This window comes from Gavia stellata, chromosome 25 (assembly GCF_030936135.1).
Source record: "Gavia stellata isolate bGavSte3 chromosome 25, bGavSte3.hap2, whole genome shotgun sequence".
NCBI classification, from domain to species: domain Eukaryota; kingdom Metazoa; phylum Chordata; class Aves; order Gaviiformes; family Gaviidae; genus Gavia; species Gavia stellata.
This window is the reverse complement of record NC_082618.1, coordinates 7,552,176-7,567,444: the sequence shown is the minus strand read 5'-3', so window position 1 is coordinate 7,567,444 and position 15,269 is coordinate 7,552,176. Positions and strand designations below refer to the sequence as shown.

Below are 15,269 nucleotides of genomic sequence, written 5' to 3'. Positions count from 1 at the left end.
GGAACCGGGAGGTTCGCGGTAACGGGAACCCCCCACCACCACCATTCCCCCGCGGAGGCCACCGCGACTGGGCGGGGAGGGCTTGGCCGTGGACCGGGATGCGGTGGGGGGGACGTGCTTGGGGACGGTGGGGACTGTGCACGGGGGACACGGGGTGGGGGGGACACGGGGACAGGCACACGCGGGGACGGCGGGACCGGTGGGACACGGGGATGGACGTGCACGGGAATGGTGGGACACGGGGACGGGCACACGTTGGGACGAGGGGACCGGTGGGACACGGGGATGGATGTGCACGGGGAGGGGTGGGACATGGGGACAGGCACACTCGGGGACGTGGGGACCGGTGGGACACGGGGACAGGCACACGGGGGGACCCGTGAGACACAGGGACAGCCACGCACGGGGACGTGGGGATGGGTGGGACGCAGGGACCGCCATCGTCAGGGAGATGGGGACGGGTGGGACATGGGGACAGCCACACTCGGGGACGTGGGGACCGGTGGGACACGGGGATGGACATGCACTGGGATGCCACACTTGGGATGTGGGGACAGCTGAGACACGGGGACAGTGGTACCCCGGGGTGCAGGGATGTGGGGACAGCTGGGACATGGGGACAGCTGTATTCCGGGGTGTGGGGACAGCCATGCTCGGGGACATGAGGACGGCTGGGACATGGGGACAGCCATACCCTGGGATGCCACACTTGGGATGTGGCGACGGCTGGGACAAGGGGACAGCCATGCACAGGGATGTGGGGACGGCTGGGACACAGGGACAGCCAGGACATGGGGACAGCCGCACTCTTGGATCTCAGAGTGGCTGGGACACAGGGACAGCCATGCTTGGAGATATGGGGACAGCCAGGACACAGGGACAGCCATGTCCTGGGGATGCGGAGACAATTGGGATAAGGGGACAGCCCCGCTTGGGAACACAGGGACAGCCGTCCCTATTCCGGGATGTTGTGCATGGTGACGTAGGGACAGCTGGGACATGGGGACATCGCCACTCCCTGCTCCATCTGTCCCCAGGCCTCACGGTGGCCCTTGGCCCGTCCCCGCTCCCCCCGGCCACCCAGGCGGCCCCGCGGGACGATGAACGTCCTGGCTCCGGTCCGCAGGGACAGGGTCATCGCCGACCTGCCCCCGGTGAGTGGGGGGGACGACAGCGGCCCGGGGGTGGCCTCGCCGAGCCCCATGGTCACATCGGTGTCCCCCTTTGTGCCCCCCCAGTGTTTTCGGAAGGAGGCCGCCCTGCACGCCCGCCCCGCCTTCCACCCCACGGTGGCCAGCGCTTGCCAGGAGCAGCGGACGGGCACCGTGGGGTGAGTCCGGGGAGATTCGGGGACCCCAACCCCAGGGCTGGGGGGGGTGGGATGATGAGGGGCCCACAGCCCTGCCAGCCCCGGGTGGGGGTCCCCAGCGCGGGCGCCGCGTGGCTGCCGGCGCTGCCTGTGTGCCGAGCCCTGCGTCACGGCGCAGGAATGCAGCGCGGGGGGAACATGGGGGTCCGGGCTGGGCTGTGGCTGGCGTTGGGGCGGGAGAGCAGGGCTGCTAGTCACGGGGGGGGGGGGGGCTGTGGGGTGATGCCCCCCCACCCCATGAACCCACCTGCCTGGGGGGCTGGCCAGGGGGAGGCAGGCGGGGAGCCCCCCGCCCCGCTGAGTGGCAGCGCGTCCCCCTGCTCTGCAGGTTCAAGATCTCCAAGATCATCGTGGTGGGGGACCTCTCGGTGGGGAAGACCTGCCTGATCAACCGGTAATGGGACACCCCCCCCCCGGAGAGGCTGGGGGGGGGCGCGGGGGAAGAGACACCCCCCCAAAGGGCAGCGGTACCTTGGGCTGAGCCCAACTCCAGCCGGACTCTGGTGCTGGGCACCCCCAGGGCAGGGGGCACTGAGCCCCCAAGGGTGGGGCGTGGGGGGGGGCCAGGGGCTGCTGACACCCCTCTGCCCCCACCCCAGCTTTTGCAAGGACACCTTTGACAAGAACTACAAGGCGACCATTGGGGTGGATTTCGAGATGGAGCGGTTCGAGGTGCTGGGGGTGCCCTTCAGCCTGCAGCTGTGAGTAGGCGCCAGCCCCCTCCCCGCACACCCCTTGCGGACCCCCCTCACCTCCCGCAACCCCCCCCAGGTGGGACACAGCCGGCCAGGAGCGCTTCAAGTGCATCGCCTCCACCTACTACCGGGGAGCGCAAGGTGAGATCCCCACCATGTCCCACCCCACCGGCTGTCCTTGTCCCCATCTCACCCCTCCTTCTGGCCCCCAGCCATCGTCATCGTCTTCGATGTCAACGATGTGGCATCTCTGGACCACACGCGGTAGGTGACACGCGGCCAAGGGGCTCAGGTGGGACCAGAGACGAGTGTGGGGGGCAGTGGGGCTGGATGGAGAAGCGGGAGCTGGGCAGGAGGGCATGGGGTTGCTGGCAACGCTGCAGTGTGCGAGCAAGAGGGTAGTGCTTGGCTGTGAGCCACCGGCTGGTGACAGTGGCCCCAACAGGCAGTGGCTGGCTGATGCCCTGAAGGAGAATGACCCATCCAATGTGATCCTCTTCTTGGTGGGCTCCAAGAAGGACCTGAGCGTGAGTGTGTCCCCCTTCCCGCGGGCTCTCTGCGCCCCGGCTCGGGGGGTGTCCTTCCTGCCACCCACCCACCCCCTTGGCTTGGTTGGCAGACGCCAGCGCAGTACAACCTGATGGAGAAGGATGCTCTGAAGGTGGCCCAGGAGATGCAGGCAGAGTACTGGGCCGTCTCCTCGCTCACCGGTGGGTCCCTGGCCAGGCAAGGGGGGTGCAGACCCCGGGGTCCGGCTGGGCGAGGGGACACTCAGGGGATCTCGTCCCACGGGGCAGGGGAGAACGTGCGGGATTTCTTCTTCCGCGTGGCGGCACTGACCTTCGAGAGCAGCGTGTTGGCTGAGCTGGAGCGCAGCAGTGCCCGCAAGATCGGCGACACCGTGCGTGAGTACCCCCAGCCGGCCCTGCGCGGGTGCCCCCCCCTTACCTCCCACCCAACCCCTCCCACCCCCCCTCCCACCCCTCTGTCCCTCCAGGGATCAGCAGCAACGAGAGCGACTTGTACCTGTCGGCACCCCGCAAGAAACCCAAGTGCTGCCAGTGAGGGGGCAGCCCCCGGCCCCCCCCCTGCGCTCACACCTCTGGACCAAAGAGGGGCGGCCCCGGCCGGCCCCGAGGAGCTGCCCCCGGCCCCCCCGGCCCCCCGCCTGCCTGGGTGCCCACAGCCGGGGCGGGCAGGAGTGCCCGTGTGGCTCCCTTAGCTATGCAAACCCAGGTACCGCTTGCAGGGGGAGATGCCCCCGGGCTCCCATTTGTCTTAATAAAACCTTTTTTATGCTTTTTAAGAAAGGCGTGGGGTTGGGGGGCAGGGTGGGGGGGCCAGGGCTGGCTGCAGCACCCCCTGCCCCCGGGTGCAGCCCCCCAGGCTTGCGGGCAGGCAGGAGGATGGAGCCAGGGGAGGACGGCTGCTGCTGGGGAGGGGTGAGCATCTCAGGTACGGTGAAAGCCAAACCGGGTGGCGAATGCCCCGGGCATCCCTGCCCAAAGAACCGGCAGCGGGGGGACACAGGGGGACACGCAGAGTGCCAGCCCCCCCGTCAGTCCCAGCCGAACTGGTGGCGGTCGAACCGGGGCTGCAGGCCAGGGGGGACGCAGTGGGCACACTTGTAGCGCTCCCGGATCCACCGCCCTCCCTCGCTGTCCTCGATGCAGATGGCGGCAACGCCTGCGGGACAAGGTGGGGGGGCTCAGCACCGGCCACCACACGGTACAGGGACAATGCTGCCACTGCTCCCATGGGTGCACCCCAGGGTGACCCAGTAACCCTCGTCCTACCTGCCACGACCCCCCCCAGCCGCTCCACCAGCTGGATGGCCGCTCGCATGGTGCCCCCGGTTTCGACCCACTGGTCCACGAGGAGGATGCGCAGACCTGGGAGGGGGCAAGAGGCTGCAGCTGAGTGCCTGGTGCCCAGTGCCCGCGCTGGCAGCTCCCCACACACACAATGGGAGCACCCCGCCAGCTCACCCGACGAGATGGCATCGGTGCGGACCTCCATCACCTTCTCTCGGCCCGAGTAGTCGGTGTAGGGCTGCGCCAACGTCTGCACGCAGAGGTGCCCAGCTTTGCGGATGGCCAGGAAGCCTTTCCGCAGCACGGCAGCGGCAGCAGCACCTGGGGGTGGGCATGGCACCGTCAGGCCCCGCGGGGACGAGGCGGGGGGATGCTGGGCTCACCCGCGTCCCCGCTCACCCAGGATGAAGCCCATGGCGTCGATACCGGCCACCATGTCAATGGGGTCTCCCTGGAAGGGCTGCAGCAGGTCGGCCACGCAGTCCTGCAAGCCCTGGGGAGAGAGTAAAGGTGCTGGGTGCCCGCAGCCCATCCTGGGCACCTGCAGCCCGTGTGCTGGTGCCCACGGGCACAGCCGGGTGCCTGGACAGCCCCACAGAGCTGCAGCCCACTCAGGCACCCCTGTGGGTGCCCTCCGCCCCAAGCGCTGGGTACTTGCGGGTGGCAGTAGAGCCGGGAGGGGTCCAGCCAGGCGTAGTTGGGACCCTTGACGTTGGGGGCCATCAGTGCCAGGTACCAGCCCTTCTCTTGGGTGGCAGGGACGTGGCACAGGTCCATGTGCAGGAACCGCAGGCACTGTGAGCACTGAGCATGTAAGAGGGGTGAGACTCCCCACCTGCAGTCCCCGCGGAGCTCCCTGCTGCTCGGTGCCCCCCACCCTCCACATCTGCACCCCCCACATGGGCACCCTGGGGTCCTTGCGCACCCGGGTCGGCTCCGTACCTGGGTGCCGGCGGCGAGGCTGAGCCGAGCGGGACCGTCATGGGGAGCGTCACAGACAGCGACAGCTGAGTGGGGGCAGCCCCTGCGGCGCTGGGCCCCCGCCAGCACCCTCGGCCAGCTGGGCCCTGGGTGGGCGCCAGGCGGGAGCCCTGCCCGTGGGCCGGCAATGTGCCCCCACCGGGCTCTGCTGCCCCAGCCAGGGGGTTGTGCGATGGGGAGCACTGGGGCTGGGGCATTTGCACCCCGTGCAGGTGTCCCCAGCACACAGCTGCCTGCACCAGCAGCGCCAGGGCATGGTGCGGGTGGCACAGTGCCTGAGGCACCCCATGGGTGCAAGGATCAGCAAGTCAGGGTGATGCTCAGGGTGCAGCCCCGCAGCCTGTGGGGTCTCAAGCAGTGCGGGGACTTTCTGAGGCCGCGCTTGTCCCCGTTGGGGTGTCCGGGTGCTGTCCTGCCCCGCCGAGCGCTGGCTCCCTTGGCCGCCCAGCGTGCCAGATCCGCGTCTGGATTGCCAATGGGCTCCCTGGCAGGGCAGCCAGCCAAGGGGGGCGAGCCCTGGCAGCCGTGCTGGGAGCTGCCGGGCGCCTGGGGACTGCCAGCCCGAGCTGGGCACGGGGCACTGGGGCTGCCCCTATGAAAGTCACCGTGGAGCATCTGTGGGACAGGACGAGGGGCCGCAGGGAGCATCTGTGGGATGGGATGCAAGGCCAAGGGAGCATCCGTGGGACAGGGATGCGAGGCTGCAGGGAGCATCCGTGGGATGGGACACGAGGCTGCAGGGAGCATCCGTGGGATGGGACGCGAGGCTGCAGGGAGCATCCGTGGGATGGGACGCGGGGCTGCAGGGAGCATCCATGGGATGGGACACGAGGCTGCAGGGAGCATCCGTGGGATGGGACATGAGGCTGCAGGGAGCATCTGTGGGATGGGATGCGAGGCTGCAGGGAGCATCTGTGGGATGGGACACGGGGCTGCAGGGAGCATCCGTGGGATGGAAGACGAGGCTGCAGGGAGCATCCGTGGGATGGGATGGAAGACGAGGCTGCAGGGAGCATCCGTGGGATGGGACGCGGGGCTGCAGGGAGCATCCGTGGGATGGGACACGAGGCTGCAGGGAGCATCCGTGGGATGGGACACGAGGCTGCAGGGAGCATCCGTGGGATGGGACACGAGGCTGCAGGGAGCATCCGTGGGATGGGACACGAGGCTGCAGGGAGCATCCGTGGGATGGGACACGAGGCTGCAGGGAGCATCCTTCTCCCGTCGGGGGCCGCTCCGGGGCCGGGGGCCGTGCGGGGGCCGGTGCGTCACGGGGCGGGAGCGTTGGGGCCGGCACGTTACCGGCCCCGGCATATCACCCCACCGGCTGCCACAGCAACGGGGCCCGGCCCCACCGCGAGGGGTAACCCCTTCCCCGCGGGCTGCGGGCCCGGGAAGCGCCGCGGCTCCGGGGAGCGGCTCCAGCACCCCGGCTCTCCGGGCCCCTCCGCACGGTGCCGGGCCGTGCCGAGCCGGGCCGGGCCGCCCCGCGTGCGCGGGCTGCGCCGTGCTATAAGGCGGCCCCACGGCGGCGAGCGGCGCGGTGCCATGTGTGCCCCGGGGCGGCTCTGCCGCCTCCTCCTCCTCCTCCTCCTCCTGCTGATTCTGCTGGCAGCCGGCCCCGGAGCGGCCCCCGGCACCGGAGCGGCCCCGCCAGGACGGCCCCGCGCCCGCCGCGGGCTCACCTACCCCGGGACGCTGTGGTGCGGTGCGGGCAGCAACGCCGATGCCTACGAGCAGCTGGGTAAGAGCTACCTGTCCCCTCATCCCATGCCATGCCATGCCATGCCATGCCATGCCATCCCATCCCATGCCATGCCATCCCATGCCATCCCATGCCATGCCATGCCATCCCCAGCCCAGTGCTGCTCCACCCCAGCTCAGTCCCAGTCCCCATCCCAGTGCTGGGTCAGTCCCCATCAGTCCTAGTCCAGACCCATCCCAGTGCTGGTCCACTCCAGTCCCCATCCCCATCCTAGTTCAGTCCCTGTCTGTCCCAGTTCAGCCCCCACCCCAGTGCCAGTACAGTCCCAGTTCATCTCTGTCTAGTCCCCATCACAGGGCTGGTCCATCCTGGTCCCCACACTGGTCCCATAATTGTCCCCATCCTGGTGCTGGTCCAGTCCTGATCCACACTCTGTCCCTAGCCTGATCCCTGGTCCATCCTGCTCCCATTTTGGTCCCCATCCCAGTGTTGATCCAACCTGGTCCACTCCCAGTCCCTATCCTGATTCCAGCCTAGTCCCTCTCTTGGTCCTGATCCCCATCCTAGTCCCAGTCTCATCCCCACTGTGGTGCCGGTGCAGCCCCTGTCCCCATCCCAGGGCCAGCCCTGTCCCCATCCAAGTGCCAGTCCAGTCCCAGCCCCTACCCATCCCAGTATGATTCCAGTCCCATCTCAGTCCAAACTAATTTTGACCCCAGTCCTAGACAAGCTCAGCCCCAGTCCAGCCCTGATCCCAACCCCATCTAGCCCCAGCCCACGCGTGCAGGACCCCCAGCCCTGCCTGAAGCCCTGCCTGAACCCCGTGCCTTCCCCGCAGGAGAGCACCGGGACACAGATCGGTGCTGCCGGGACCATGACCACTGCCAGCACGTCATCCACCCCTTCACCGCCCGCTACGGGTACCGCAACCTGCGCTGGCACACTATCAGCCACTGTGACTGCGACCGCGGGTGAGTGGCCCCATGCCTGACTGTGCCCCACAGCATCCCTCCATCCCCGGGGGGGTCCCAGCCCCTCCGGCAGCCCCCCAACTCAGGGGGGGTCCCAGCCCCTCTGGCAGCCCCCCAACTCACCCCAGCTCTGCCCCGCGGCAGGTTGAAGGAGTGCCTGCAGCAGGTGAACGACACAGCCTCACGCGTGGTCGGCCAGGCCTTCTTCAACGTCATCCAGGTGCCCTGCTTCGAGTTTGCCTACAAGGAGGAGTGCGTGGAACCCTACCTCTACGTCTGGTGAGTGCCCCCCACTGCGGGGACCGTCCCCCCGCTCGGCCTCGCTGGGGCTCACCTCACCCCATGCCTCCTCACTCTCTGCAGGTGCAAGGCATACAACACGGTGGCCATCGCGGTGCCCAGGGAGCCGGTGCTGTATGAGTTCGGTGGGGAGCTCATTGACCGGGCAGCGAGGCCCAGGGGGGTCCCTCTGAGCCCCCCATGGGGCAGCGCAGGTGGAGCAGCTGTCCCAGTGGAGCATCACATGCCCTCCCGCCCACTGTCCCCCCCCAAGGCAGCCAAGAAAGAGAGGAAGGGGAAGAAGAAAGACAAGAAAAAGAAGGGGAAAGGTCTGAAAAAGAAAGGCTCTTCCAAAACCAGGGAGCCAAGCCATCCCGCAGCCACTGCCCCCACTGGGCAGGACCCACGGGCCCCACTGCCGGACTTGAGGGAAGCAGCCAACGCCGTCCTGAGTGATGCCCCAGCGCGGGAGGACTGGGGCAGGGAGCTGTCCCTGGCCACCCCATCCCCGGTCCCAACTGCCAGCGGGAAGAGGAGGAGGAAGGAGAGAAACAGAAAGAAGAGGCTGAAAAGCAAAGCTGAGGCAGAGCCTGCGTGAGAGCCGTGGCCCTGACTCCCCCCTCACGGGTCTTGGCTGTGTAATAAAGTTGGTTGCTCAAGCAGATGGTGCAGCCTCAGCCCTGTCTCGGTGGGGAGAAAGGATCGCACTGGGGCCGGCTTCCAGGGGGAATCCCGGGGCTGATCCCACTTGCAGGGCTGCGGGAGGGGAAGCACCTGGGGTCGGTTGGGTGGGGAGTAGGTTTGAGCTGTTCCTCACCGCTCCCACCAGCTCACGTCACTTTCCTGGGCACCGGGAGCGGCGAGTTGCTGCTCCGGCTGGGGACACAGCTCCTGTCCCTACGCCGGCACGGGGCAGAGCCCTAATTTTAGGTCCCCTGCCACAGAGGGTTGAGCTCCAGCTCCCCAGGGATGTATTTCTCTGGAGGACCAGTTAATGAATCGCACCATCCCACCTCCCTCCTCTGCTTAACCCTTTTCCCAGGCTGGCAGAAGCGTGCTGCTCTCCAACCCCCAGCAATGGCAGCAAACAGCGGGGGCTGCTCCGGGAGGAACAGGGGCCTTGTCCCGCCCCGGAGGCTCCTCAAACACCTTGCAAGAGCTCTTTGGAGTGGGACAACAGAAGCTTTTCCAGCCCTGGGACAAAGGCAGATGCTGCCCGCGGAGAGGCAGGGGCAGGGCAAGCTGCCTGTCTCCCTGCCTGGCGGGTGGTGGGCACAGCCCGGCTTGTTCCCCTCGCTGGTAACTGGGCTCCTGTAGTGAAGAGTTTGAGGGCAGCGCCCAGAGACAGGGCATTGCCACCAACTCCTGCAAAGTGGTTCTGAGTGAGGAGCGTGGCTCGGCACAGCGTCCCCTCTCCTACCCACTGAGGCCAGTAGAAAGATCTTTCCGCACCAGCACCAAATTCCAGAATTGGAAAAAGCTGGAGCAACAGGAACTGAGTGCTGTCTCCCGTTTTGCCATGACACAGCCTTGGGAGATCAGACAGCACCGAGGCTCGGGGAGCAGAGCTGCCCTGTACAAACCCCGCTGTTCCCGGAGAAGCACGCCACACAATCCCAAATCCCTGAAATAAACGGACCACAAGAGCCCAGGGGGGAAATACCAAGGTTGTAACGAGGCATCGCACCCTCTGGAGCACTGCTAATGGGTGCAAAGTCCTTGCAGCAACCACAGCGTCACCGCAGGAGGCACAGACATGCGTCCCAAAAGTAGAATTTTTATTGATGGTAAGGGAAAACTAAAAACAAAGACAGCCGAAAAGGAGCCGACAACACACAACTAGCACCCCCCTGTACGGGTCCGACACATCCCTGGTAAGGAGCTGCTCCCAGTCAAATTCCCGTCATACAGATTTTGATAAAATAAAAAAATAGCATAAGGTTAGTACACCCACAACCTACGGCAGCCGCCAGCCCTGGAGCATGGTCCTCTGGCCTGGCCCGCGCGGTCGCAGGGGAGGAAGAGGACAGTGTCAGCCCCCCAGTACAGCAGAGGAGATGGCGCGGAAGCCAGGACCTGCATTTCTCTGTGGAAACAGCTTTGCTTTGTCTCCCCGGTTGCTGCCATTCTTCAGGAGCATTTACATGCAAAAAAGACCTTTGTTTCTTAAGATCTGCTGTTCTTGCTCATTTCCTAGGGAGAGGAGGCTAACCAGGAGCACTTGGAAGGAACAAAGACGCTGCTTCCATAGAAAATCCCTACTCACAAAGCACTAGAGAGGAAAGTGTGTACAGCAGGAACTTTGCAGTTCAGAAATGGCTCTCAGCACTGGCAGTCGCTCTGCAATACTGCAGTGGGCTGTTTCTGACATGACCGAAGTTATCTGCCCCCCTCCCAGGCCCCCCAGTATACCTCTCCCAGCCAGTGAGAGACACGGGCCTTGAGGAGGTGTCCAGGATGTCAGTGTGATGTCTCTATACGACGCATTCAAAACAAAACATTATTCTTTATCAGCTCAACAGAAATCAGCTTCTCTGTGAAAGTTTCAGCACACAGAGGGCAACTCCAAGCAACAAAGGAAGGAGGAGCATAGACTTTCACCACTGAACTCTGCTTCTAAGCAAATCCATTGCTAAGAGGAGAGGGCAGGCAGACAGCACAAGGTGCAGGCAGAAAACCTCTCAACTAGCATTCAGTAGAAACACTATTTATTCACCCCTCTTGGTTACAACTGGGCAGGGTTAAGCAGATATGGAGAAGGATGCCATGCACTCCGGGCTGCTTCACGTTCTCCACTGTAGCAGCGGCTGCTCTTGCAGTGTTTTAGCCCACATGTCTGTCCCGTGCTCGGGAAAGCTGCTGTTGGCTGGCATTTTGCTTCGCAGTCTGATTAAAAAAAAAAAATAATCAAAAGTAAATAAATATTGTTCCAAAAGAAGCCGGAAGAGAGAGCAAGCCTTTGGTACGGCAGCTGCGTTTCTCTCCGGCAAGACCCCTACGAACACAGCTGGGGGTTGGCACAGACTCCACAGAGTCCATTACACACAAAAACACGGAGCAACCAACAACAGAAACTTTGAGAACTCCGGTTTGCTTGTCACAACCCCCGTGACTTTGCTTTGTGCTCTCAGGACAAGTAGAGGTGACAGTCAGGGTTTGGGAGAATCCAGATAAACAGGCTCACTCCAGGCTGATGGTCTGCACTTTCAGCTACGTTTGCTTCCCAGTCTTTGCGGTGAAAGCAGACTGCTGTGCATGTACAAGGACAGACTCGTTTGACCTCATAACTACTTTGCCGAGCTTCCAAAGTGGTGAACCGGGGCCTGGAACGCAGAGGCCGCTGCAGTGTCCCTTCCTATGATATATTTATATATATATAGTATACATATTTAGACCAGCCCTGCCAAGTCTATTCATTCGCTCAGGTGCACGTCACCAAGAGTCATTTCCCACCATCTCACAACGTATAAAACAGGAGTTATGTGGCTAAGGGAAGGGAAGTTGTTTTCAACTGTTCACTCTCCTTTCCCCTTCCTAGAGAAGAGAGCGGAGGTTACGGGTGAGGTCCAGCACGGCCTATCGATCCATCTCATCCAGCAGTGGCGTGGCGTCCCCAGCGATGGACATGGGCGTGCTCTCGATCATGGGGCTGGGAGATGGGCGAGGAGTCAACCTCTGCTTCTGTTTCCTCCGTTCAGCCTCCTTCTCTTGGAGCCACTGCTCGGCCATCTTCCCCCAGTCGATCGCAGCGTGACTGTTGGTCCTGCAACAACACGGGCAGAAGGTGAGACATGCTAACGGGAGAGTTTCCCTGCCCTCCCTCCCCAAAGGTCCCATGCAGGAAGGTGCAAGGTAACCCCACGACACCGGTTCCACAAAAATCAACAAAAGCAAACAAGACAGGACACAGACAGATATACGGACTCGGGGCCGGAGCCACTCACTTTGGCTGCTGCCTCTGCCTGGAGCTGGATGATGGCTGCGACTGTGTCTGGGACTGGGTGGACTGGGGTGTGGTGTTGGCCTGGAGCTGGTACTGGGGCGTTGTAATCGGCTGGCTGGGCGTAGTGTAGGAATAACTGGGGGTCATCAGAGGGGTGGCCACCGGTTGCTGTGCTGGAGTCGTGAAGACCTGCAGAGAGCAGACAATGTTAGCGCACGGAGGGCAAAGCCTGCTAGGCTGCGGGGCAGAGGTCTGGCATGCTCTGCATTGCCCTGCTCGCCCAGGAGGCCGGTGCACGCCCTTGCTGCACGCTCCCAGCCCTGCTGGAGCCCCTCATCTGGGCAAGGAGAGGTTTGCAGCAACCGTTGCCCAGGGAACGGGGGGCTGCAGGGGAGAAGGACCAACACCCTGCTGAGCACAGGACATTTGTTCCCCAGAGAGCTCCCGATCACCCACCCAACCTGGGCCAGCAAAGCCACCACAGCCTGCCTTCCTTGTTCACCCCACGCAGGGTACAAGGGGAGATGCTTAAGCCAAGCAAAGGGAAGGGCCGCAAGAGATGGGCACAAGAGACACTTGGGGCAAGCTAGCAGAAATGACGTCCTGCAGTGGGGATGAAAAACAGATGACTTCTTCCCCTGCGGGCTGTGGAGAAGGCACAGCAGCTCCCGAGATGGCTCCCTCCCACATCTCAAGCTGGCTGGCTCACTGTTTGTCCAATGGAGTGCTTGGTCTCTTTGCCTCCCAGTGTTCACCTCCCTTTTCCTTCAGATTGTCTTGATGATTAATACATTGGGTTATCCACAGTCCCAGCCTATCCCCAGCTCAGTGTTTACTGTGCCAAACTCTGTGAAAGCCTCCCAAGGTGGTCTAAAAGAGGATCACTCCTCCCTGCAAGCCTTGTCTTGCAGCACCTCTTCATTATGTCTAACGTCTGGGTGTGGTTTTTGTACCCAGGTACCTCAGTCCTTCTGCAGCTGGATTTAGCCTCACTGTCAGCTGGAGAACTGGCAGTGTGGGCTGGGAAGAGGTAGGCACCAGCACACATGAGGAAAGGCTTCAGCGTGAGCCGAAACTGTCCAGTTCCATCTTATTCCCTACAAAGCCTCTGGGTGTTGGGTCAGGCTGAGGTGTTCGCCTGCCGGTGCAGCTCGGAGATTAGCACGCTGAGCTGAAAAGCCCTGCAAACTCAGCGCATAGTTTCACAGCTAATCTCTTCCACCGGCAGCTCACGTTGCCAATTCAGGGGCACAATCAGAAGGTTGTGCGCCCTCACCGCTGGATCCCGCCTCTCCACCCTGCCACATTCCTTGGGCGCCAGACCAATTTGCTAGTTGCTTCAACTCTCTCCAGAGCAGGGCTGTATGACATGCCTCGTTTCCTCAGACACAGGAGGCAAGAAGAAACCGGGTCCAAGAATCCAGCCAGGCCCCCCTGTGCAGCACCACGGGTACACAGCTAGGACTGGATGATCCCAGGCAATGAGTAACCCCTTAGGCTCCCAATGGAGCCCCCATGGGATGGTTTCTAGCAGCAAGGAGAAGCTATGCAGCACCTCCTCTCAGAAACTTAAGTGACACCTACGTGGTACGCGCTGCTGCCGCCTCCGCTGCCTCCGTAGCCATACTGACTGGATGCCCACTGCGCAGGGGTGGCATTTGGGTTCTGTCCCTGGCCTGTCACGGCAGCGATGGCACTGAACATCTGGGAGGTCATGTTCTGCGGTAGAGCGTTCACTGCACGGGTCAGGTCTGCAAGAAAGACCCATTGCGTTAGACAAAGCAGAGCCTGGAAGAGGAGCTTGCATCCCGATTCCAACCAGGAAAGGCCTGCACTGACCTGCCAGGTTAATGTTAGCTGGAGTAGCATTAATGGAGGCTGGAGTCCTGGTCCGACTGCTACTGCTGGGGGTAATACCTGCATAAAATATAAACCAAGAGAGATAGATTAGTTCTCACAGAAGAGCTGCTATTGGCCTGAAGCTCAGGATTTGAAAATATGCAGGCAACACTTGTACTGGCAAGACGCTACTTTACCAGGGAATGCTGTGTGCAGGATTGTATGGTGGGGGAGGCTAAGGAAGAGGAAAGGGACAAGCCCAGCCTTTGCTGCATGGCCCAGTTGGCTCAAAGATTAATTCTCAGGAAACCTCTCAACGGGTCCATGGAAACCAAACACTTGAGCATTGCTTTGAAACTTCCCACTTACAGAAAATCCTAGGACACATTTCAGGGAAAAGAACATGGAATCATCCTTTACTAACTGCCCCTACTGTGTGACACCCATGAAACAAACAGCTGAAGCACTCGGGTTTTGGGGCGCTCACCTGGAACAGGGTCCTGATAATGATCCTTAAACCATCGGAAGAGTCCATTCACGGTAGGGAAGACCTGGCCCCGGTAGCGGAATCCTTCTGGCGTCACTGTCACATACTCTATCCTGTGAGAAGCAGCAAATGGAGGAAAGCACAAGAGATGACAGGTTGCTTCAGAGCCGTACCTGCCACTGTGCACCACCCTCACACTAAGAGGTCACAGTCAGAACAGGCAAGACCTACAAACTCAGGCGATGGCTGTCCAGATAATGAACTGACAGACCTACCCAAGACACTTTCATTTTGTTTTCAAAAAATTGCTCCAAAATACCATGCCTTTCCATGCAAAAATCTATCAAATCACTGCCTATACCCCAGTGACACCCTAAGCACAGGGCAGCACTGCTTGTGGCAGCCAGCTGGTTAGAAACACTGGAGTCTCCTGGATGAGATTTACTGCTAGACATGTGTCCTCTACTGTCAGAAAGCCAAATCCTGGGTAAGGGGAGGCTGACTTACGGGGATACTGACAGACGTGGAAGAGAAACTGGCAGTAATAAGCTGAGGTGTGGTACTGAGTACCCAGCTGCAGCTGCTAGGCTTGCCTCTCACTTACCTTGGCTTGCCTCGAGGCTGATATCCCAAGAGGAATTTGCCAGGTAGATCTTTACAGGCACTGATAAAGTAGGGAATAAATGTGGGCTTCTCTTTCTTGGTCTTTATCAACAGCTCTTCCAGCTTCTAATTAGAGAAAGGAAAAGAAATGCTCAAGGAGAGCCTGCATTTTTAGCAACACACAGGGCCTATGGATATCTCCCTCCATGCTGCAGTCATCCCTTTTTCCCCCCAGCCCTGATGCCAGCGATCCAACAAGGACCACCAACTGCACCGTTTCTGTGCAAGGTTGGTGCACAAATGTCACCAGGTCACAGAAAGCCAACATGCTCCCTTCAGTGGCACTTGCTGCCAGGACAACCCTCTGCTGCTCTGGCACACCACTGTAGCACACCACACTCCCATGTCCTAACTCCACTGCTCCCCAGCCAGAATCCCCCTGAGACCTACAGTGGGAAAGCGACTGCCAAGCCCCAGGTAACAAGAGGAAGATCAGACAGCTCGGTTCAGCAGCAGCTCATGACAGACTCAAAGAGTTTAAGACCTGTCCTGAGGCAGAGAAACTTATACTATGCTCCTTTAT

General features: G+C 62.0%; 3 protein-coding genes across 5 annotated transcripts in view; 1 reads left to right on the top strand and 2 right to left on the bottom strand.

Moving 5' to 3' along the window:
* Positions 1-1,100: 1,100 nt before the first annotated feature.
* RAB34 (RAB34, member RAS oncogene family) lies at positions 1,101-3,138 on the top strand. Of its 3 annotated transcripts, none has more exons than XM_059829265.1 (10): positions 1,101-1,154; positions 1,239-1,330; positions 1,698-1,763; positions 1,969-2,070; positions 2,141-2,205; positions 2,277-2,328; positions 2,510-2,567; positions 2,684-2,774; positions 2,862-2,969; positions 3,062-3,138. In XM_059829265.1, the coding sequence occupies exons 1-10, from the start codon at positions 1,101-1,103 to the stop codon at positions 3,127-3,129; spliced, it is 756 nt and encodes a 251-aa protein (XP_059685248.1). In that variant the 3' UTR covers positions 3,130-3,138. The 3 variants fall into 3 exon arrangements, with proteins under 3 accessions (XP_059685248.1, XP_059685247.1, XP_059685249.1); XM_059829264.1 differs by having other exon boundaries at positions 2,510-2,591; XM_059829266.1 differs by lacking the exon at positions 1,698-1,763 and having other exon boundaries at positions 2,510-2,591.
* Positions 3,139-3,622: 484 nt separating this feature from the next.
* Positions 3,623-4,655, bottom strand: LOC132319197 (adenine phosphoribosyltransferase-like). The gene is made up of 5 exons (XM_059829477.1): positions 4,533-4,655; positions 4,278-4,371; positions 4,053-4,199; positions 3,861-3,956; positions 3,623-3,750 (listed from the first exon to the last, which is right to left on the bottom strand). The coding sequence occupies exons 1-5, from the start codon at positions 4,653-4,655 to the stop codon at positions 3,623-3,625; spliced, it is 588 nt and encodes a 195-aa protein (XP_059685460.1).
* Positions 4,656-9,595: 4,940 nt separating this feature from the next.
* The window catches only part of SUPT6H (SPT6 homolog, histone chaperone and transcription elongation factor), a 30,244-nt gene continuing 24,570 nt past the window's right edge, over positions 9,596-15,269 (bottom strand). The window contains exons 32-37 of the mRNA XM_059829179.1: positions 14,688-14,812; positions 14,084-14,196; positions 13,597-13,674; positions 13,342-13,508; positions 11,759-11,946; positions 9,596-11,577 (exon numbers count right to left, since the gene is read on the bottom strand). Of these exons, the coding sequence (XP_059685162.1) occupies positions 11,391-11,577; positions 11,759-11,946; positions 13,342-13,508; positions 13,597-13,674; positions 14,084-14,196; positions 14,688-14,812 (858 nt within the window). The 3' untranslated portion in view covers positions 9,596-11,390. The remainder of the gene's footprint in view (positions 11,578-11,758; positions 11,947-13,341; positions 13,509-13,596; positions 13,675-14,083; positions 14,197-14,687; positions 14,813-15,269) is intronic.